This window comes from Vitis riparia, chromosome 1 (assembly GCF_004353265.1).
Source record: "Vitis riparia cultivar Riparia Gloire de Montpellier isolate 1030 chromosome 1, EGFV_Vit.rip_1.0, whole genome shotgun sequence".
NCBI classification, from domain to species: domain Eukaryota; kingdom Viridiplantae; phylum Streptophyta; class Magnoliopsida; order Vitales; family Vitaceae; genus Vitis; species Vitis riparia.
In genome coordinates, this window is record NC_048431.1 from 20,002,169 (window position 1) to 20,026,172 (window position 24,004).

At 37.0% G+C, this 24,004-nt stretch overlaps 1 protein-coding gene across 3 annotated transcripts; it reads right to left on the bottom strand.

The window, feature by feature from the left end:
• Nucleotides 1-550: 550 nt before the first annotated feature.
• Nucleotides 551-18,922, bottom strand: LOC117916974 (aldo-keto reductase family 4 member C10-like). Of its 3 annotated transcripts, none has more exons than XM_034833222.1 (4): nt 18,786-18,922; nt 17,460-18,144; nt 15,675-15,929; nt 551-1,259 (listed from the first exon to the last, which is right to left on the bottom strand). In XM_034833222.1, exons 2-4 carry the CDS (start codon nt 18,024-18,026, stop codon nt 999-1,001), a joined length of 1,083 nt encoding a protein of 360 aa, XP_034689113.1. In that variant the 5' UTR covers nt 18,027-18,144; nt 18,786-18,922; the 3' UTR covers nt 551-998. The 3 variants fall into 3 exon arrangements, with proteins under 3 accessions (XP_034689113.1, XP_034689105.1, XP_034689111.1); XM_034833214.1 differs by having other exon boundaries at nt 18,750-18,922; XM_034833220.1 differs by lacking the exon at nt 18,786-18,922 and adding an exon at nt 18,350-18,742.
• Between the last annotated feature and the right edge of the window lie 5,082 nt (nt 18,923-24,004).

Here is a 24,004-nt window from a genome sequence, read left to right on the forward strand (position 1 = left end):
AAGCAATGATGGTGAGAAAGAGGGGAATCCAAAGGAAACAGCGGCTCATCCCAAATAAGGCATGTTACCAGAAGTCCATTTCAGGTGAATCAAAAATCAGCGTCACAAAACACCATCTTTCACCACTACTCAAAACAACCCAATCATATTATATCCAAACACTCCTGCATTTCACATAATGGCCAACATATGTGGGGCTTTTCAAGCCTCATGAAGTCCTCTTCTTCATCATGAAATGCAGAATTAAGCCTTTCATATGTATCCTCATACACAATTCTCTTCCTTTACTTAATTATCTTTGACAGTTGATCCACGATTAAGCGACATTGGAATCAAGTCAAATTGCCGTGTCCGCGTTGAACCCAAAAAGAACAAGTGATATGATGATCAATAAGAAGATATCCAGTAAATTAAGCCCACCATTTATGTACATATTCATCATTAGAATCATTCATCTGAGAAAATGAAGACTAATGGAGTCGTCACGGACCTTATATGAGCTACTTGGTAGATATTTTGATAAACAGAAAGTAATAGATATCCATTCATATAAACTGGCAATCAAAATTATACGAATCCAAGGAACAAACAGCACTGTTAAACAATACCCAGAAAAGAAAAGGAACAAACTAAAAGAAATCTAAAATGATAATGAAAAATCAAGAGTATTTATGTATTATGTCTTGAAACTTTCAGAGGAATAGGTAGTACCTCTTTGTTGTTTTGTGGTGGGTTCATGTACAGTAGCCACTTTTCTTGACAATGTTACATTTGAAACACACCCCTGTGGGAAGATATAAAACATCTTTCTTTAAGAGGAAATATTCACCACTTCAACTCCACCAATAACGTATCTTTTGACTCCAAATTCAGCATCCACCAAAGAAAGAATCTCACAAAACAATCTTACAAACAACCAGCATATGTTCGCATGCCATATTATAACTTGAAGATGTTATCTCAAATGACAGAATGTCACAAGAAAATATTTCCAAACATCAAGTATTGGACTCCACATCGTCTTCCATCTCGCGCACAGACTGAAGGGGGCCACTTCCGGGCATAAAGCCACTGTTTGGGAGGCTATTCAGAGGACCGTTTCCAAATAAACATACTTGAGGTTCTATCTGGTTCAGGCAGTTACACTCGTCATCTGACAGAGACCAACTGAAGATGTCTATGTTTTTCCTGATCCGATCAGCCTTCAGGCTACAAGGTAGAACACTGGTCCCTCTCTGCAGTCCCCACCGTAAAATGACCTACAACATATCAAAGAACACCAATATATCACTTCTAGTTATGAACATTAAATGTTGCTCTGCTTATAGAAAATAGATGTGAATGTAGTTACAAAGTATTTCATGTGTCAGGCTCCCAATTGTCACTCATCCCCACTACACTAGGGGCTGTTTTATTGTTTTGGCTAAAACACATCAGTAATTTTGCCATTTAAGTGACAAAACTGCTCCTTAATGCAATGATAAGGACTTGTGACTGAGAACCTAAGTGTGCCTATGACCAAACACAATTGCAACCTCAGAATGTCCGTAAATGAAATTCCAATAGAATATTTTTGGTCTCCATTCAAGTATTGAATTTGCAAAATGAAAATGCAAAGCTTAATTTGAACAAGGGCCACACATCATTTTAAAACAAGAGGTTCCAACACATGAATTGTTAGGAAAGCTAAAAAAGGAGAAACCACAATACAAAGTCCCATCCGCTTCCATCCATAAAACTTCATACATCATCTATATGTAATTAGATTAAGGTAAACTTCTTGTCTGGAAAAACTGAAGTTTTCCAAAGCAAACCTATAAACCAAACACCCATGACCCTGACTGCAATATTTCTTTCGTGAAATAGCAACCAAAAATTGATAGTCTACATGAATTGACCAACTTTGACATGAATAGGATTTTTCTCTTTCACAAAGTACCATACACAAACTTGACACAACTTTGATTAAAAAAATAGAAGCACTTAGAAGGAAAACTAAAATTCATTAGACCCAAACATTAGCCTCATAAACATTAGTTGAATGTGGTTCAGGGCTATGACATACCTGTATTGGGGAACACTAGTGAGGAACCAGTGTGAAAACATGGACATACAATTAATCATCTAAATAATGACTTTACCTCTTTACAACTAAAAGAAGTAACATTGACAAATTGAAAATCTAGAGGTAATGCCCACTCAAGTGCAGCTTAGAGTTAGTGCCCTTCGGCAATGTACTATAGGTTCAGAATTTGAGCTTCCCTAGTTTTAAATTAAGAAGTGTAGAGTATAGGGGTGGGCCATATCACTCGCGGTTTGCTTCTCCAACAGTTTGGATAAGTGCCTTACTGTTAGGATTATCCAACAGTTGGGATATTATTATGATTATTATTATTGTGATACTAATATCTAAAACCATTTCATTCATAGATATAATCATCCAAAGTAGATAAACAAGCAAACATCCACAACAAATTCTAGGCAGAATGGTATGCAACATATGTAGTAAACATAAAATATCAACAAGCCAGGCTAAATATGTCCAAATCCTTAATACTGCACCCATTCTTCTGAGAAATCTATAGAAATATCCAATATGCCCCTTATCCATTTGCATGCCTATAACCATGGAAGGACGATGTTTGGGAGTCAAACCTACACCCATATCCCTGGCTTCTTATCCATAAGAGTCATAACCATAAATTAATGATCAATGCATCTGTGACTCACACTGCAACACTAACCCGTATGAATAAGAACCATATCCTAACTTGCAGCCATATGACAAAGACAATCCTTGCCTGTAATCACCACCAATACTCAAGGAAGTAAATATCCATCTAGATAATATTATGGAGGCAAATGATAGGAAGGTATCAATGGATACATTGATATTAATTTTAATTTCAAAAAGTTTTTGGAAATTCAGAAATTAGTGGCGGAAAATCTTAATGAAAATTCAGAAACGATAACTGGAGAAACAATATAAAATTTTAGCAGCAAATTGCTGTAAATAAAAGCAACCATAACATGCACAGGGGCCAATGATTGGCACAATTATATAGAAGATATCTGTCATTAGAACATCACTCATGTATCCATTCTAGCTGAATATAATATGATGATAAAATAAAGCATGCATATATAGCTGAAGTCTAATGCACTGCCATACCATACCACATACAGTACTTTTAAGTGTGGGCCACAACTTGGGCAAATTAAATCCATCCCAAACCCATCAAGACTGACATGCAACCTTCAGCTCTTGTTTTAATAGTGGGTTGTCATGAGGAAAACAAAAAAGAAAAAGAAAAGGAAACACACTCAAGGTTGAGTAAGGGCTAGGGTTGATGCCTTTGGCAACCCAGCTTAACCCACTAATATATATTAATATCATTTTACATATATTACTCATGTTGAAGAACATGATATACATTGTGAGTCCAAATCTTAATTGCTTAAGCTTTTAAGAAAATTAGCTACGCAAAATAATATTAGACCGTTGTTTGACAGGTGGTTATATGTTCCAACCTTATTGCATGTTTATTTAGTCCAATTTATTGATCCCACATGAAAGCTGAAAGAAGGGTGTTCGCGGTTTGTGTGTATCTCTCCATGTGCAGCTATGCGGCGGCAGGCCGCACATGGGGGAGGATGTTGGAACACATGACAAACATTGTACCAAATCCCAATAAATTAAGCTTTTAGAAAAAAGGTTGTTAGGACATTTTTATGAATTGGCAATTTTGTTCCTTCATTGCTGATCTTTTGACCAAACTATCATAGGTAAGTCTAAAAAGGTTTGTTAGAGGCAAGTTAGGTTATGAAAGGGAATGGATTGGATCAGTTTCACAAAATTGGTTTAAAATTGTTTTATCTTTATTTTTGGTAAAACAAGACCGCTCAAGCACTGGCCAAAGTGAGCGGTCGTTCTAATTTTGTCATGTTTTGGCAATGTTTCTTTTTGGAAATTCATGATTTATTTTTTAATTAAAAATCCGATTTCGATCCTTTAGGTTTCGAAACCTATATATGCCTTTTCCTTTATGTATATCATATACTACTGAATAAAGAAGTTTATAATCTATTAGAAAGTAGATATTTTTTCTTTTCTTGATATTTTGGACATTAAAGAAAAAAATTTAAAATCAACAATCATTTTATTTTACATCTCAATCTATTAGATAATAAATTCTAATCTATTCTATAAATCTTCAATGTATATTAATATAAAATGAAGTACAAAAATCATGTAACAATTAGGGAAAAATGTAAATTGGTATTCTACTGATATTCTTTCAACTTATGCATATCAACACTCTTAAGCATGGGTTTTGTGTAGGTATGCATTTTGAGGGGGGTGGTGTGGCATGCTCAAGCAGAGAAGATAAGGGCAAAGTGGACATTGACTCTGATGTGCTTGTTAAAGCATCTGAATTTTCTGATATTGGTGCAGGGAATGTAGTAGGTAAACGAGGGAGGGGGGTGCAGGTGGAGGGGAAAGATGTGGGGGGTTTGAGATAAGAAAGGGTATTGAGCCTAAAGGAGTTTGCAATTGGGCCCAAGAGCTAAAGGCCTTTTAAAAGAAAAGGCTAGACATTCTTTTCAGTTGAGGCATGGGTTGGGTCGTGCCTTAATGGAGGAAGGGGCTGGTGGGCCTAGTATAGTTATGGAGGAGGGCTAGCCCAATCGTGTGGTGGAAAAGTTTGTGGGCTCGGCCCAGGGTAGTAATATTGAGGGCTTAAAGAGGCTAGGGCTTGGGAGAGAATCTTTTCCTCTCAGGTTTGGAGGGTTGAAGAGGAGATGATGGGTGGATTGTTGATCGTAGAGGCCAAGGGGGCGCGATTGGTGACCTATAGTGGTTCTCCAACTGATGATTGCCTCTAGGAGGAAGCTTCCAAGTACTCCTCTTTGCCCAATTCTTTTTGCGCCTTGGGGGGGCAAGATTCTTCTTCTTCCTCTAGGTTGGAAAGAGCGATGATTGCGGTAGGTGGATCACGATGTTGTTGTTGAGCTGGACGGGGGAAGGAGAGACGGTCGTAGACCCATTGAGGGTAATATTGGCGGACAATAGTGTTCAGGGTTGTATGACTGTGATGGAGCTAGGTAATGAGCAGGGAGATGATGGGGCATTTTCGACAAAGGAGAGGGGAGAAGGGTTGGTGGAGGAAGAGGGAGGAGCCACAGAGTTTTGGAGGAACAATTGCTAAGCGAATTTTTGCCACTGCTTAGGAATGCCAACTGAGGGCCTTAAAGGGGAGATTTTGAAGCTTCTTAAAAGGATGTAAGAGAGAAAAGAACAAAAAGAGAAGATGAGTGGCAGAAAGAGGAAAGTGCAAAAATCCTTAAGATTTGATCGGGAACTGAAAAAATTGGAGTATTCGATGGGCTATTATGGGTCAAGAAGGGAACATGTGGAAACTAACTAGAGTTAAATGAAGCTTCAAATTCTTTCATGGAATGTAAGAAGGGCAAATGACTGTGAGAAGAGAAAGATGATGAAGGCTCTGATTAAATCTCAAAAAGTGGATATAGCTTGCCTGCAGGAAACTAAAATACAAGAGATGTCCAATGGGATCATGCGAAGTCTAGGAGTGGGGAGATGTTTAGAATGGGGTGTTGTGAACTCAAGGGGAGCGGTAGGTGAGGTTTTGGTGTTTTAGGATAACAGAGCATTACAACTGCTAGAGATGGAAGTGGGGAATTCTTTGATTTCTTGTCATTTTAAGAACTGTGAGGATGATTTTTGTTGGAGCTTTATAGGTGTTTATGGACCCACACTAAGAAGGACGGGGAAGGTTTTTGGGACGAGTTAGAGGCCATTAAAGGTTTTGGAGTGATCCTCGGTGTGTGGCAGACAATTTTAATACGATCAGATTCCTCTTGGAGCTTAGTAGAGGTGGCAAATTGTCCTCTACCATGAGGAGATTTTCAAAGGTGATTAAGGAATTAAAATTAAGGGACTTGCCTCTACAAGGAGACTCTTTCACTTGGAGCAATGGCCTAAAGAACAAGTCTTAAGTCCAGAATTGATCGATTCCTGATCTTAAAGAATTAGGAAGGTCATTTTTCTAGGGTTGATCAATGTATTCTTCCTAGACCGGTGTCCAACCATTTTCCTATTCTCCTTGACAGGGAAGAGATGAGGAGAAGTTCTACACCTTTTAGATTTGAAAATATGTGGTTGAAGGAGAAGGGCTTCAAGATTGTTTAGAAAAAGTGGTGGGAGGGTCTCAATTTTAGTGGGTCTGCTAGTTTCATTCTGGCTGAAAAGCTGAAAGCACTAAAACCTATTATGAGAAATTGAAATAGGGAAGTTTTTGGTAAGATAGAAGTACAGATGGCTTTGGCATTGACTTTGGTGGATTTTTTGGATAAAAAGGAGAGTTCTCGCTCACTTTCTCTGGAAAAGATGTCTTGGAGAGAAATGGGCTCTTTTAGGAGAAATGTCTTGGAGACAGAAATCAAGGGAAGTGTGGCTAAAGGAAGGGGATAGAAATACAAGATTTTTCCACAGAATGACTAATGCTCATAGAAGAAGGAACCAGATGGCTAGAGTCAAAATAAATGGAATGTGGTTCACTGAGAAGAGCAATATTAAAGAGGAAGTGGGTAGAGCTTTCCAAAATTTGCTTTCTACCACAAGTGACTAGAGGCCCAGCATAAGTGGACTGTCTTTTGAGAGATTGGAAGATCAAGAGGTAGCAGGGCTGAAAAAACCTTTTTCTGAGGAGGAGGTTTTTAATGGTCTTTCAGGTTTATTGAGGACAAAGAACCAACTCTGAATTGGCTTTCCATGACATTCTAGCAGTTTTTTTAAGAGTTTGTGAAAGATGGGGTGATAAGCTTTTTTAGGGAGTTTCATGAACATGATCATTTTGTGAGGAGTTTGAATGCAACTTTCTTAGTGTTGATTATGAAGAAAGGGAGAGCGAAAAACTTAAGGGACTTTAGGCCAATTAGTTTGGTGGGAGGACTATACATATGGTTGGCCAAGTTGTTGGCCAATAGGTTAAAAATGGTGATAGCTACAGTGATTTCCAAGACGCAACATGCGTTTGTGGAGGGTAAACAAATTTTGGATGTAGTGCTTGTTGTCAATGAAGCCATTGATTCGATTTTGAAAAGTAATGGGGGTGTGGTTCCATGCAAACTTGATATAAAGAAGGCTTATGATCATGTGGAGTGGTCTTTCTTGTTTTTGGTCTTTGAAAAGATGGGTTTTGGGGAGAAATAGATAAGGTGGATCAAGTGGTGTATATCCACTACCAGTTTTTCAGTCTTGGTCAATGGGACCCCTTTTGGCTTTTTCCAAAGCTCCAATGGAGACCCCATTTCTCCTTATTTGTTTGTGATTGTGATGGAACCTCTAAGTTGCCTCTTAAAGAGAGTTATAGGTGAAGGTTATTTGTCATCTTGCCATGTGAGGGGTAGAGAGGGTGAAAGGATTAAGGTTTCTGACTTACTATTTGCAGATTATACTTTGGTCTTTTGTGAGGCATCCCAAGACCAAATGACTTTTTTATGTGGGCTGCTTATGTGGTTTGAGGATATTTCAGGGTTGAGAGTTAACTTGGATAAAAAGTGAGTTGACTCTAGTGGGGAGAGTGGAGAATGTGGAGGATTTGCCTTTAGAGCTTGGTTGTAAGGTGGAAAGCTTATCGTCCACTTACTTGGGGATGCTGCTGGGTGCTCCATTCAAGTTTGTGGCAGCTTAGGATAGAGTTGAGGAGAGGTTCCGGAAGAGATTGGCTATGTGGAAGTGACAATTCATCTCTAAGGGTGGGAGAATCACCTTGATACGAAACACTTTGTCAAGACTGCCTATTTACTTCATGTTTATCCTCCACTTGCCAAGGTTGATTAGATTGAGGCTAAAGTAGATTCAGAGGGATTTTTTATTGGGGGGTGGGGCTCTAGAGTAAAAACCTCATTTGGTAAGGTGGGAAACCGTTTGTTCAGATAAAAGAAAAGAAGGATTGGGGGTTAAAAGTCTTTCTACCCTCAATAAGGCTCTCCTTTACAAGTGGAGTTGGTGCTTTGCGAACATGAGAGAGGCCATTTGGAATTGAGTAATAAGGGGAAAGTATGAGGAGGAACGAGGTGGGTGGTGTTCTCGTGAAGTAAGAGAGAGGTATGGTGTAGGGTTGTGGAAAGTAATCAGGAAGTTTTGACACCTCGTTAGCAGTAGACTTTCCTTTGTGGTGGGTAATAGGCAAAAGGTGAGTTTTTTTAGGGATAAGTGGTGTGGGGATACACCTTTGTGTGATTCTTTCCCCTTTTTATTTGCCTTAACTGCTTCCAAAGAGGCTTGGGCAAAGGATGTTTGGATTGTCTCAGAAGATGGGGGGAGCTGAAGTCCTCGCTTCATTAGACCTTTCAATGATTAGGAAGTGGATGAGATGGAGAGCCTTTTGTTATGTCTGTGTGGGAAAAGAGTGTATGGATAAGGATATGGTGCGGTGGGTGGAAACAAAGAGTGACAAATTCTCTGTAAAGTCTCTCTACAAAGCCTTAGAGCCAGACTCTTTAGTTTATTTCCCAATGAAAATCATTTTCAATTCCTGTGTGTAGCCAAAAGTAAGTTTCTTTACTTGGGAGGCTTCATGGGAAAAAGCTTTAACTTTGGACCCAATCTAGAAAAGGGGATGGGATTTAGCAAATAGGTGTTATCTTTATCAAACGAATGAGGAATTCATTGATCACTTACTTATCCATTGTGTAAAGACAAGGGCTTTGTGGGAGATGTTTTTTACTCTTTTTGGAGTTTCGTGGGTGTTTCCTTTTTTATTGGGGAAACCTTTTTGAGTTGGAATGAGATTTTTGTGGGTAAAAAGAGTAAAAAAGTTTAGACAACGGGCCTCTTATGCATTTTTTGGACAGTATGGAAGGCAATGAACAAAATTGGCTTCGAAGACGACGTGTTGTCCATCCAAAGGTTAAAAGGTTCTTTTGTGTACAACGGTCGGAGACTAAGATGTTTATAAAATATGGTCCTTCAATTTTAATTGATTTCCTTGATTGTGTGAGCTCCCATTGAGGGAGGGATTGTCTCTTGTATATCCTTTTGGACAGTTTTTTGTTTCAACTATAAGAGGCTAAGTGTATCTTTTTTGTATATCAAAAACTGCTATTTTAGCGTCTCTTTTTTAATATAAATACTCTTTTTTACTTATCAAAATAAATAAAAAACATCATCAAAATTTTTGAAAATTTTAATTCCATCTTTGAGAAAATGATACCATAGCTACTGAAGTAGAAGGAAACATGAACAATCAAGGAAAAGATGTTTCAAATTATAATGATGTTCTTTCTGTTATCTATTAACATTCATAGTATCTTGAAAGCATCCTCAAAATTTTACAAAACCGATACCTATAGATATTGATCTATCAATGGCCTAAGATATTGGAGATATCATAGTACTAGAAAATATTTAGCCTATTCATACATGGACCAGATAAACAAATCAGTCCAAACGTTGAAACATCCATGCCCTGTGAAGTGCAATGCCCCTAAAAATTCCATGGTTTAGGGAACAGTGCCCATGCTGATGAATACTGGATTCTAAGGTCCTTAAGGGTAAGGGTAAATCCATACTCTTAAGTGAAGAAAATCCATGTGAATCTATTGAAGTGGCAAAGATCTATGTAGCATTGTTTTACTATGCTACTTAGAATAAGGACCATTATGCTCCCAAAAACCACCTTGTACTTGATTCATGCAGATAATGCCAACACTCCAACTTACATGGGAGGGTAGTGGACCTTGCTTTCTATTTGTCATCAATACTTCATGTAGCGGTTGATTAGGTCCTCTGGCTTGGGATTGTTGTGGAGATTATAGACAGAGATCATTACCTTCACCATAATGCTATATGTAGATAAAAGCTTTCAATTCAGTTAATTATGCAAATGGATGTCATTCACAAAAATATCATTGTGAATCCTCAACTAGTTATGGGTTTGGAGGCAAAGGATATGAATTTGGGTATGATTCTTGACCCTTTTTATCTCATGGCTATGAGTTTGGGAATGCATAGAATGCAGACACAGCATCTCATTGGTTATCATGTTGATTAGACAGATATAATAATTAGAGCTCGCATAGCATTTGCAATAGTCATCACATGGACATGTTTACATGTTTTTAGAGATGGGATAACATTGTCAATAGAAATATCACGAGGTAAACAAGATTACATGCTTCTCTTACAATCTACACCAAACCGAATGTGATAATGTGACTCCAGTATATGGGACTTCATGAAGTAGCCTAGATTGGTAATTTAGTATTTTTTTTATCAATCCCTCTCAGTTCCTCACCCCCACCCCACTTTCTTCCCCTCCCTCTTTCTCTCATACTCAGCCTCACCCTCAACCTAACCATCTGAGCATGATATTAGAGTATTGCTGCTTCTCTTTCTCTCTCTCACCCTAAAAATCAGAGCAGACTATAAGAGTTCTGTCTTCTTCTTCTTCTTCTTCTTCATCTCTTTCTTACACCCTAACAATCTGCACATGGCATGAGAATCCTGCTGATGACTCTCTCACACCCTAATAACCTGTATGTTAATAAGACTATTTCCATCAATTAATAACTCTCCCCTTCTTTTCTTCTTCAGTATTTTTGTAGGCAAACAAGAAGAATATAATGAAAAAGGCACCTAGAAAACTGCTACTCTGGCACACAAAAAAGTACACAGAACAAAAGCTCCCATCCTCCAAAGAAACCTTCGATTACCAAACAAAGATAAGCCCTTCCCTTTCTACTTTTACTTGTCTTAAGGTTAAATACGACCAGCTAAAATCCTAAACTGCTCTTCATGATTGCTGCATTACACTTGTTAGCATCACCTACTGACAAAGCATCATATAGATGGGCCATTTTGAAATGGTTCCATTACAATCAGTAATCTCTCATGTAATTGGGAAAGATCCTTTAAATTCTCAAAGTTTGAGCAGCTCAGTAGAAAGGCTTTTATAGTTGGAAAAGGAAGCCTACTCGGGTTTATCTCTTGAAAAATTTGCAGCTTTCAGTAAATTTTTGGGGATGCTAATTAAAGGGTTTGAGGAGGAGATTTTGGCTTTGCTAAGAAAAATGGAACCTAGAAAAATAAAAATGAAGGCTTCAGTCTGTAAAAGATCACAAGGCTATAATGTCATCATGCAGAGAAAGGGAGTTGAGAAAATGTTTTGGAATGTTAGAGGAGTTAACAATGAGGAGAAGAGGAAGGTTATTAAATCTATGATTCATTCTCAGAATGTGGACTCGGTGTGCCTATGGTTAAACAAAGGTGGAAGCTATCTTGATGGCCTTGGTCAGAAGCTTAGGGGTGGACAAGTTCTTAGAGTGGAGTGCCCTTGAGGCAACAGGAGCAGCTGGAGGGGTGGTGGTCTTCTAGGACAACAGAGTGTTGGAGATCCTTGACATGGAGATTAGGTTCTTATTCAGTCTCTTGTTCATTCAGATGCTGAGCCTAGTGTCTGATTATTCCTCCATCTTAATACAGGGAGGAGGGATAAGAAAGGGAAGGACCCCTTTTAGATTTGAAAACATGTGGCTTAAGTTAGAGGGATTTAAAGATATGGTGAAGGGTGGTGGGAAAGGTATAAGTTTAGTGGATCCTAGAGCTTCATTTTGGCTTCAAAGTTGAAAGTGTTAAAGGACCTTAAAACTTGGAATAAAGGAGTCTTTTGGAATATAGCAACTCGAAAGGTTTGTGCCTTGGGTCAAATTAGCTACTAGGATAGAAAGGAGAGGGAAGGACTGCTCTCTTTGAGAGTTAAGGAAGCTAGAAGGGTGGCATTAGAAGGGTTTAATCATTAGGCCATTTTAAAGAAAACCTCTTGGAGACAAAAATCAAAGGAGGTGTGGTTGAAGGAATGTGACAAAAATACGAAGTTTTTTCACAAAATTGCCAATGCTTGACACATAAGAAATTTCATAAGGAGAATTAGGGTAAATAGAGAGTAGGTGGCAAAGGATGTTGAGATTTCAAAAAAGGTGGTGAATTATTTTTAACTCCTTTTTTCGGATTCAGGAGGAGAGTCAAGACTGGATATAGATAGCATGTCTTTCAAATCGTCAAGCAAAGGAGGATTCCAATTGGCTGGAACTGGAAGAGATATTCAATGAGAGGGAGATTCACGATGCTCTTATAGGGCTAAATGGGGACAAAGCCCTTGGACTTGATGGCTTTTCTCTAGCATTTTGGCTGCATTATTAGGATTGTGTTAAGGAGGAGGTCTTGCTATTTAGGGATTTTATTTTTTCTTTTGCAATATGTACCTTTGAGAAAAGTCTAAATACTACTGTTTTGTTTTGATCCCAAAAAAAGGTGGAGTCGAAGATTTAAAGGAGTTTAGATCATTAGCATTGTAGGTAGTCTACGCAAAATTTTAACTAAACTTTTGACAAAATAGACTTAAAAAAAAAAGGAGATTCGGAAAATGGTGTCAAACTCTAATGTGTTTGTAGAAGGGAGGCAAATCCTAAATGCAGTTTTAATCACCAAAAAAACTATATATTCAAGATTGAGGAGTCATAGAGAGTTGTATGTAAGTTAGACATTGAAGAAGCCTATGATCGTGTAAATTGGAACTTCCTATTAGGGTGATGCAAAAAATGGGCTTTAGGTAGAAATGGATTGATTGGATTCAATTCTCCTTTTTTTTTTTTTCTATAATCGAGAAACCTTCCATGGCCAAGCCCTTAGGACTCTCCATGGAGACCCAAACCTCGAGGTAATGACCGCCCCGCAACAACTAGCACCAAATAAATTCAGGGTATCATCAGTGGCAAGATTCAAACCCAGAACCATGTGCCACTTACCAGTGTTCGCCTTAACCAACTGGGCTACTCTGACGAGTTGGATTCAGTTTTCCATTTGAATGCCAATATTCTTAGTTTTGGTAAATGGAGTTCCTTTTAGCTTTTTCCAAAGCACAAGGGCTTTGAGAGAAGGTCACCCTCTATCCCTATATCTATTTGTGTTAGTGATGGAGGCTCTTAGCATTCTCTTGAGAAGGGCTTGAGAGGGTGGCTTCATTTCGAATCTCAAGGTAGGAGGGGGAGAAGGTGAAGGAGTGGAGATTTCTCACCTCTTATTTAATGATGATACCCTATGTTTTTGTGAACTTTCTTTAGGTCCATTGATCCATATAGCTTGGGTTTAGCTTTGGTTTGAGACTTCCTCAAGGATAAAATTTAACTTAAACAAAAGCAAACTAGTTATAATAGGGGAGGCCTCTAATGTGGAGGAGCTTGTGTTGGTGTTAGGTTGCAAAGTAGGAAAGTTGCTTGTCAGTTACTTAGGCTTGTCAATTAGAATTAAGCCTCCTTCCTTGTATTGTCACAAGTAACCTCTCCACCTCCTCCACCTCCCAATCATTGAAGGGCCTAGAGAACCTAGGACTCCAACCCCCTTCCTTGCCCATTGAGTCCCACAACTCCACTAACCAAGCCTCTTTAGAAGCCACTAAGGCATACAAAGAGGGGAAATAATTACAAACTTGGAGCCAATAACGAGGTGAAGTTTAAGGCTCTATTGACGTTTTTGTATAAGAGACTGAGACCTATTTTTCTAGATGCACGATTTAGTGTAAGAATCGAAATTTTTGGAAATTTTAAGAAAATTACCCTTTGAACTTTCAAAGTTCTCATGATACATAACATACAAAGAAAAAGGAGAATATTTGAAAATGTACTAAAACTCAAAAGATCCATAAAATTCACTGTTGACAAATGAGAACAGTTTTCTGACACTAGAATGCAATTTGAATTCTGTTTAAGAGAGAGGTAATCATCGATTACTCAATTATCAGGTAAGAACAAAACAAGAGTGAATATAGACACAGTTCAACAACACAGAAAGTGAAAATCTATGTGGCTTTGACAGAACCTAAGTCTAATTTGTACAAACTCCTATGACAATAGTTCTTTCATTTCTCTCCCCAATCAGAATTAAAGTAGCCTCCAAGACCAGATCCCAGGCATAGCCTAATATTTTTGAGTTATATGGTTCAAAACCAAGCACATGAGGACATTTTTTTTTTTTTTTTTTTTTTATAAGTAAACAAGATATGCATTAAAAAGAGGCTAAGAGCCACAAAGCATACAGGGAGTATACAAGGCGACTAAGGCCTCAAAAAAGAGCAACAAGACCAGAAAAGATTCACCTCCCCTTAAGTGGATGCTACCCACTCCAAAAAGCCTATAAGGGAGAGAGACTCCTCGCCTAAATACAATTTGGCCCAGCTCCATAAGTTACAAACAAAAAATTCTTTAATTTCTAAATATTCAACACACTCCCCCTAAAAGCTAGTCTATTCCTCTCCTTCCAAACCGTCCAAAAAATACACAACGGTATGGATTTCCAAACCTTTTTCCTTTTCTTCCCCACAAAGGGGCCCCTCCACGTAGTTAAGACCTCCTTTACAGTTTCTGGAAAGACCCATTTAACATTATCCCCATAACATCTAATGTCTATGCTCATAATAAACAGAAAAAGTGAGACAATCAGCTGATTTTCTTCTTCAACTAAACATTTTCCTACCTTTAAGAAGACACATAGATAATAGAACTAGATTGGGTCTTAATGTTTTATGAGTTCATCAAGAGCATTTCCTTTTTGAAGTGCTTACCATATCACACTGCAAAAGTGCCCATAAAAAAAACCATATTCCATTGCAAGTTGGCAGATAAATTTAACCATGGAGCTTTCTTTGATCACCAATCCAACTGATAACACACAATTTATGTCATTTGTTGAACCACTAATTTACTGATGATCAAAGTAGATTTTCAGAAGGAAGCAGCATCAAAATTTCCTCACATAAAAACAAACAACTTCAAACAGAGGGTTGGTCTACAGTGAGCCTAGAAACTGGTAGATAGTGTCTCGATTTTCAAAACTCCTTTGTTATATTGATACTAAGGAGAATAGGGCTAAAGAAGGAATATTATGGTATTTTTTTGGGGTAGTATTCTGCTTAGCCTTACATATGTTAAATGTGGAAATATTTTATCTCATGAAAGTCAAAGTAACTTGAGAGGCCATGAGATAGTCGCTTTTGTGAAGAGAATTTCTTAAATAACAGTTCACTTCTTGATTTAAGTTCTGGCTCTTATTCATGATGGAGATGGATGAGAGCTATTCAACATCCACATATTTACTGGTAGAAAGTAACAACAGAGTCAAATTTTCTAGACAGCATGTAGACTTAATACATAAGAATCTTAACAACATTGATACTGTGGATACACAAAATAAACTATTTTCCCAAACTAGGGATTTAATTAGACAGTATTAACATTCAGAAAAGTGCCAAAATGATTAGCACCCATATGGTTACTGAGAAATGAAGGGTGAGATATGCAAATCTGAAACCCTACACCTGACTTTGGTATACATGATTATGTTTAGAAACCAAACCTATATCTATTTTCATCCAATTTATAAGGCAATCAAATGAAGCATCAATATCCCTCTTCATTTGAATATAAGAAAACTGTCAAGATAGCTGATTTTGGCAAAGAAAAGTATATCCAATGGGCTATCAGGAATAGGGTGCAAAGACGGGAACAAAGAAGCAAGATCCTATAACTAAAAGCATTTATGGAAATATATAAAGAGTGTTTAAAGAAAATCAAGGACACTCTATGAAAAATACCTGCTCGGGTGTCTTTTTATGTCTATCTGCGATTTCTGCAACAACCGACAATTTCAACATTGGCCCATGAACTGATCTTGACCTCCTGAATGATATCCGGGGAGTTCCAGGTTCATCTTCTCCACCTGATCCACTATCGGATGGTCCAGGACCAGAAGCTGGTACTCCTAAAGGTGTGTGAGCAGATACATGGATGCCCTTTGATTGACAAAACTTCACGAGCTCATCTTGCCTCCAGAAAGGATGCAATTCTGCCTAATGAAAGCCAATAATAGATCAATCAAGAACCTTAAATTAAAGGCCAGAACATCAACAGGAAGATAAAAAGGATGAGAGGGCTTACATGTTTGATATGCCAGAAAAATACATAAAAAATAAAAGGTCAGAGGCAAGGATTAAGTAACCTAAACATTGAAGTTTCACATTCCCAAAATTTTGTCTCAATAGAAGAACAATTAAAAAATGATAAATTTTGCTGAAAATATTTGAAGCTATAACAGAGTTATAACTAATATATAAAAATAAAAATAACAAATAAACATCCTGTCGGGGGAAAATGGCATGGAAATGCAAAACAACATAATGCAAATAAGGTTACCATTTTGGTCCTTTACAAATTATATAAAAAAGTATCATTCAATCATTGATTCACATATTAGTTTTCAATGCCAAAAAACAGTTGGAAAGAAGTTGAGAAATAGTAAATTCCTTGCAGATAACCCCAAATCCTGATAAAAGAATTGCTGATACACAGCCTCAAGTTTTAGATACCCTAAAACATTAAATATCATAGAGATTAAGTCCAAACAAATTTCAAGGAGCAAAAAAAATTATTTCCAGTTCTTTGTCATGTAAGAAAGATGAAATTTCAAATTTCAAATATAAGGAAAGCCTCTAGTGATGATGAATATCTTTGGCTGATGCCATAGCTGGTTTTCTTTAGTGCCAGGAGACCTCTGCCATCACACCTTCCATAAGAAGAACCGACAAGCACAGACAGATTATGCAGTCCTACTAATCCCACCATGGATTTCTCTATAAAGCATTGCCTATAATTATATATGATAACCACTCAAGTGGGCAACATTTTGTAATCAAAAGGACCAGTGAAACTCATTTCCTAGTCTCTGATCAATTTTGCACTGTCTCTGAGGAGGAAATTATGTTCAGTTCCTTGGATGACTTCCACATTTAGTGAGTGAAATTTTCTGAAATTGCAGCCAATCAATAAAAGGTCTGAACCAAAGGGTGGGTACCCACCACCCAGCTACATTGCAAGTAAAGACAACAAGCTAATTAGAAATGTTTGTATGATGTTGTCCACAGATGTGGTTATGCCTACTACTGTATTGAACACCTCCAGGAAGAGTTACCAACAGTAATTTGCCAAGTCCATCATGACATCAAGGTAAAAACTCCAAAAGGTGATGCATTCTCCATGAGGGGATGAATTGTCAGAGGTTTGGGATCTGATATAAGCACCTAATTTGAAATATATTCATGACTATGAAAGCTGGTTCAGATGCGAGCATATTGTTATAGTTTTATCACTGTTTAGGCCAATATTTGTTGGCAAGAAAATGAACATAGGGAGATAAAATTTCACCACATCTTTGAACCATAGCTACCAATAGACAGGATAAGGATTCTGCTTGTTCTCAAAACCCGGCATCTTTAGAAGGATGGGGTTGGTAATAAATCAATAAATTGAAAGTTCTTATGCCAAAATATGCTAAAATAGATAATTAAAAGAGAGCAAGGATGAGTAAAGTCATATGGACTCACCTGATTTACCGCGGGTACAATCTTTGCGAATTTAAGCAGTTCCTTGATCTGCTGAACCCCAAAATTGCTAACTCCAATAGCTCGAACCAGATCCAACTCAATCAGACCCTCCATAGCTTTCCATGCTTTCTTCAATCGATTCAAAAACTGCCTATGGTCATTTCCAGAATTGGAAGGAGGATCCGTAGCATCACCAAACGCTGTAATGTCTGGCCAATGCATCAAATAGAGATCTAAGTATGTAACTCCTAAGTTCTTAAGAGAAACTCTAACAGAATTCTCAATTTTATTGAGCGAATTCATCGTGCAGTACAGCTTAGAAGTCAAAAAAACATCCTCCCTCTTCAGTGAACCATTGAAAGCCTCAGCCAGTGCTTCCCCAACTTCAACCTCATTCCCATAAAGATGGGCACAGTCTATGTGACGATAACCCTCTGACAACGCCCTTTTTACAGCTTCAACACAAAGGTCCCCTCCACTCTGCCATGTCCCCAGACCTATAGCAGGAATTTTTGCTTTGGTATTCAACAGGAAGTAGGTTCCTGGTGCCCCGCCCTTTCCTTTCATCCCCTCAAGATTTTTGGGATGAACAAATACGCAAACAATATATAGATACTGATCAATCAAAGAAATCACAGTAATGCAAGAGCCAGAGAATCACAATTCCAACAACGCCCGAACAAAACTGTGTTCACAAACAAAATCCAAGGAAGATACAGTAACCCAAAATCTCAGAAATGGGATTGAGAAACGTAAATTCAAAAAAACAAAAACAAAAGCAAAAACATTAATCAAATAGCACCAAAAAGTAATCCAGCAGTGTGAACGAAAGAAGACAATTCAGCGTTCCCAGTTGAAAACATTACTAGTTCTACAGATAAAAAGCACACCTTCTGTTCGGTGATTTATCTCAATGAGACCTCACCAATCAAGCACAAACCCAAAGTATAATTCATTGACTGTACACCAAATTGGAACCCCAAAAACAGAAAGATCAAAGTAAACAAACAAAAGCACACACGACCCTCTATTTATTTCCAGGAAACTACCAAACCCAGAAGACTTGTCGCAAATAAATTGTATTCAAAGGGAAGGGCGTGGTCAACAACGGCAGCAGAGAGCAGAGAGCAGAGAGAGAAAAACAAACACGAAACAAAACCACCAGACCCCCTCTGTCTTGGAGAATCGGTATCAATAATTAAGAGTATTTTAAACAAATATGAAGAAAATAAAGAAAGAAAACCAAAGATGAAGTCAGAGAAAGAGACAATAATTTTCAAGGCAGCGCACCTAACAGAGAAGACTCCAGATCCAACAACCACCTACCCAACTTATAACTACATTCATTGACCAGAGGGAGGATACTCCAATGCGCAGAGTTTCAACGTTTTGAGTGAAAAATAAGAAGAATATTCTCTGTTTTTCTAGGGAAAGCGAAGGGCTTTCTCGTTTCAACGGTTGGGAAAATGGTTTTGGGTTTTGGGTTTTTGAGCTGAGGCTTTTCGATTGAATTTTTTTTTTTTTTTGTGTGTGTTGTCATGCAACATACCATGTCAAGTTACTCTCACGTATATGTTAGAAATTTCTACATGATTTATTTATTTATTTATTACGAAAATGATGTTTTCATTCAAAGAATATTGGAGACGTTTTTTCCTTTTTTTTTCTTTTTGTTTTGGTTTTTATCACTTTCAATGTTTTGGTTTTGGCCACCAAACATGTTTTAATGTTTTAAAAAACAATAGGATTATGCATTTTCCTAATTTCATAAATTATTTGTCTGTTATTAATGGGTTGGATTCACCGACATCTAAATTTTGAACTATTTTTTAAGAATAAATTTTATATTTGATTAAAATTGATATTTTTATTTAGAATATTTCATGTAGAAAAAATAATTATCTAATTATTATTATTAGTAAGAAAGAATATCGAAGATTTACCTATTAACTCAAAAGAATTTGACTTTGTTGGGTTGGTAGATTCCCATAATTAAAAATATCCCATATAAAAAATTAATAGTCTAGTATTAAATATTCATATTCCTATAAAAAAAAATTCCATAATAAGATATTTCTTTTATTATTGTGAAAGTCCTTCTAAAGAATATAAAGCATGAAAAAATAATTAGGTAAATTCATTGATCATATTTTGTATATGTAAATTTTGAATTTGGAATGTTATTAATGTGTTTTTTATGTTTTTAAATATTTTTTAAAAAATAATTTTTATTTATAACAATTTATTTTTAATTATTCATAATTGTTCAATTAGTTTTCAAAATAGCTTTTGAAAAATAAGTGAAAATAATTATAAATAATTGAAATATATTCTCATAAAAAATTCTATTTTCATAATAAGTTTTCTAAAGATCTGTAAGTGTGTTTGGAGTTTGAAAAATAGTTTTTTATTTTAAAAATAGAAAACCATTTTTAAAAAACGTTTCCAAACAAATTTTTATTTATTTATTAAATTTAAAATCTAAAGATAGATTGAGGCACCTAAAGTGAGAAGAATAAAAAGAAAATAAGGGTGACAAGGCAAGAGAACGGAAATAAGAAAAGAAGAAATGAAGATAGGGTTAAATTTTTTAAGAAACGTGGATTTGAGGAAAAAGAAATATTTTTATAGGGATTTCACACGTAATGACGGAGCTAGTTAACGCCTAGGAGGGGCATAGGGTTTTGAACTTTGACTTTAAATTTAAAAGGAAAGTATTTTTTTCATTACACTATATACCATTATTTCTTCCTCTTTTGTCCCCCTAAAATAATTATTCTATTTGTCCCTCTCTTAGAGCACATTTCTACCTCCCGCTTCACACATCAATTTAAATTTTTTAAGAAAAATGGAATTATATATGAACCCATATTGTTTATTTCCAACATCCTTATCTCTTTCCCCAATTTTTTTTTTCATCTACTTACCCAAATCAATTATACCCAAAAAGGAGTTTCAAGTCCAAAAATCTCATTTTTTTTTTTTCAAAAAAAAAGAAAGAAAAAATCCCTCATACTTGATTAAAATCTCATATTCATAGTTGAAGTTTTCATTAAAGGTTTGGAAGAATATCCCTATTTATTTTCATTTTCAAATTCTTGATTAAAATTTTGATTTTTTTTCATTATTGAATTATTATCTTTTATGAATTTTTACAATAATTTGAATTTGGAATGATAAATGGGTGGATATGTAGTTGTTACTTAGTGCTTGTATCTTAGACATATGTCTACCATCTTAGCATTGGTATGTTGGATAGTTTGGCTTTGTCTTATGCTTATATGCTTAGTGTCAACCCCTTAGCCTCTTGACCCGATGTTAAAAGAATGGGTCTCATTAGACCTAGCACCCATGGGAGCCTAGACGGAGAGCAAGGATGGCTTGGAGGTTTGGTGGTTCAAACCCCAGGAGTTAAAATAAGGAGGTCATATGCGAGCCAGACATGCACCGCAAGCGAGCCAGACACGCACCGTGTGTGCATCGTGCACGCACCACGGGGGAGCCAAACAAGCACCACGCGTGCACCATAGGCGAGCCAAGCAGGCATCGTGCACGCACCGTAGGCGTGCCAAGCAGGCACCACATGAGCACTACAGGCAAGCCAGGAAGGCACCACGCGTGCGCACCAGGTATATGTTGACTATGGAGCTAGTGCAAATGGAAGGTGAGGTTCATTTTAAAATATAATTTATAATTATTTAAATATTCTATTATGTCTCCTCAAACATGTATGATGTCTCTTCTAGACATATTGCTCTTTAAGAGGGGGGGGGGGGGGGGGGGGGGGGGGGTAGGTGACTCAAGGGGGCACCAAGGGAAGGTCTTGATCGCATCAAGGGGGCACCATGGCACAGCCTTGGGCGTGCTTAGGACACAAGGATGGAACTCAAGCACGCACACATGGGCTCCATGACATGTGTGGCGTGCACCCCATGGTTGCAACGGCACGGGGCCTAATGCGGCCTATCTCATCCCCACACGGGCACGAGGGCGTCTAAGCCTTGTACAGCGAGCCAATTGGGGAAGCCATAGGCGCAATGCCATGGTCTGATGGGGCACTAGATAGGCAGTTGACTTGCACCCATGATGCCCATGCACGACAAAAGGGCGCATTGCCCTATGCACCAAGAGAGAACAGCCTTGGGCACAATGTCATGGCTTGTTGTTGTGGAGCTTGACTTGATAGTGGGAACTAGACACATGCCCAGGCCATAGGCACCTCGACATGGCATGGGATGACACATTAGTGTGGGAAAGGCACACTAATGCATTAGGCACCTGGTCAGTTGGTTGGTGCATGCTGCTAGTTCAGTTGGTAGCTAGCTAGTGGCAGCAAGAATGTGATCAGGACAACAGTCAGTTACAAGGGACTAGTAGATGGTTGTGGACTGATGGTTGGTGTGAAGAGACAACTTGGACTGAAAGAATGTCTCCAGCTAGGTGGTTACACAAGTTGTTCACTAGCTGGGTGGTTATGCAAGCAGTTTTGGGCGGTTTTGGCAGTTGCATAACCACCAGACTGGCTCCTTGGTTTTGAATTTTGAAATTTGAAATTGTAACTTGCAAGCTTGTCATTTAAAAAGGGGTCTCCTGCATCTCTGAGATAGAGCCAGAGAGCATGGGATGTGTCTTTGAATGCTTAAGGGTTCTAAGCATTGTTTTATGACTCAGGCCAAGTGTTGGGACACTTTGGAAAACGATTTTGTATCTTGTAGTGAGTGAAATAATACAAGTTGGGAAGGGTTCTTATAATTATTGTGTCCTATTACTTTGCTTTTCAAAGGGCTGGGAAGGAAGGTTGGCTAAAGAAGGGTCTTTAGCACCGCACACTTGGAAAAAAAATTAAGGCAATTATCAGGGGTGTGACACTTAGCATGTAGCTACCATTCAACCTTGTGGTGTTTGGACATCTTAGAGTCATCCAACTCCTTAATGTTGGATATTTTTTCTTAAAAATTATTATTATTATTTTAAAATTAAGAAAATTTTAAAATTCATTTTTGAAAGAACTTCTCTTGATCTATGAAATTAGCCAAAGGGGATGAATAAATTGATGAAGTGATATATCAATTATGAGTAAAAATATATCAATCCTAAGCAAAATAAAAAATCAATCATATAATTGACATATGATGTAAGGTGGAAAAATCACTTAGGTTTCCCTAGGTGTAAACAACTATGATAGGATTATTGATAACAAATAATTCACTAAATATAAAATTAAAAAAAAAAAATGAGTACACAGATTTTTAGAGTCTTATTGTTAGGATTGAGCATTTAAAAGCATGACATGATATAATAGAATAAGTTTTTATCAATAAATTTATTTATCAAGATGTATGGTCTCCTTTTTTACCCTTTATTGCATTACTTGCTATTTGAGTATTCACGTTTGTATCTCTTGTATTATACTCTTGTATCTATTGTATTATAAATTACTTGGATGCATTAAGAGTTGTATGGAAGATCCAAATTATGGTTTCTTACAAGATGATAAATTGTTCATAGTTGGTTCATGGAATTAGGCAATCCATCAAATATTGTACTACACTACCTTCTAATTTAAGGGTTGACTTGCTTGGTCATTGTAATGATTTTTCCATGGTGAGTACACTAGTGTGTATGGTTACACATTGGACATAACCTATAGTGAATTATAACATTGACTATCAAGTAGTCATGATTCACTAGGCTATTATATTGTATAAGCTCTCAACTTGTAAGAATATTGAGATAGTGCTAAGGTCTATAGTGGCTTTGACCTATATGTGAGACCCTAAGGTAGTCATATATTCTCTATGGATTGAACTATTGATTAAGGCAAGTGACAAAAAATATTCTTAAAATAGACAACATAATATCTCATGAATTAAGAAAGTGTATGCCCTTGGGTGATCCAAAGGTTTTGTGATCACGAAAATTTGTAGTCATAGTAATTCCTTTAATAGAATTTGACATGTGTTATTTGTGAGTTAGAGCATATCAATGGATCATTTGATAGAAATATTTGAGACTCAGGATTGGAGAGATAATTTTAAGAGTTTAATAACATCTACCTCATTATATTATGGGATACTAATTCATATGAGTCTACATGCAATAGATGGTAGTTCACAGACTCAAACTTCTTATCTCAATGTAATTTCATAGGATATTGGAGTGTAATTGACTTATTTTAGTAATGTCTTGAGTCAACTTTAGAATTGGACTATGAGGGAGTTAGAATTTTCCTATAAGTCATAATGGTCCCTACTCAGTTCATATGCTTTGTTGGCACAAAGTCTTAAGGCTTTATAAAAAAAAATTAATCATTTATGTGTACAAGAGTGTTTTGGTAAATATACAAACTTGCATAAAATTTTAAGATTAATTAATTTTAGTTTTTTTATTCAATTAATTTATTAATTAAATCCTAATAGAGTTAATCAATTAATTAGGACCTAGTGAATTAGATTAAGTAACCTAAGCCCAAGATGAGCTCAAGTCACTTAAGCCCACAATGAGGACTATTAAGGGGTATTTGGGTTCCTTATTCATATATGTGC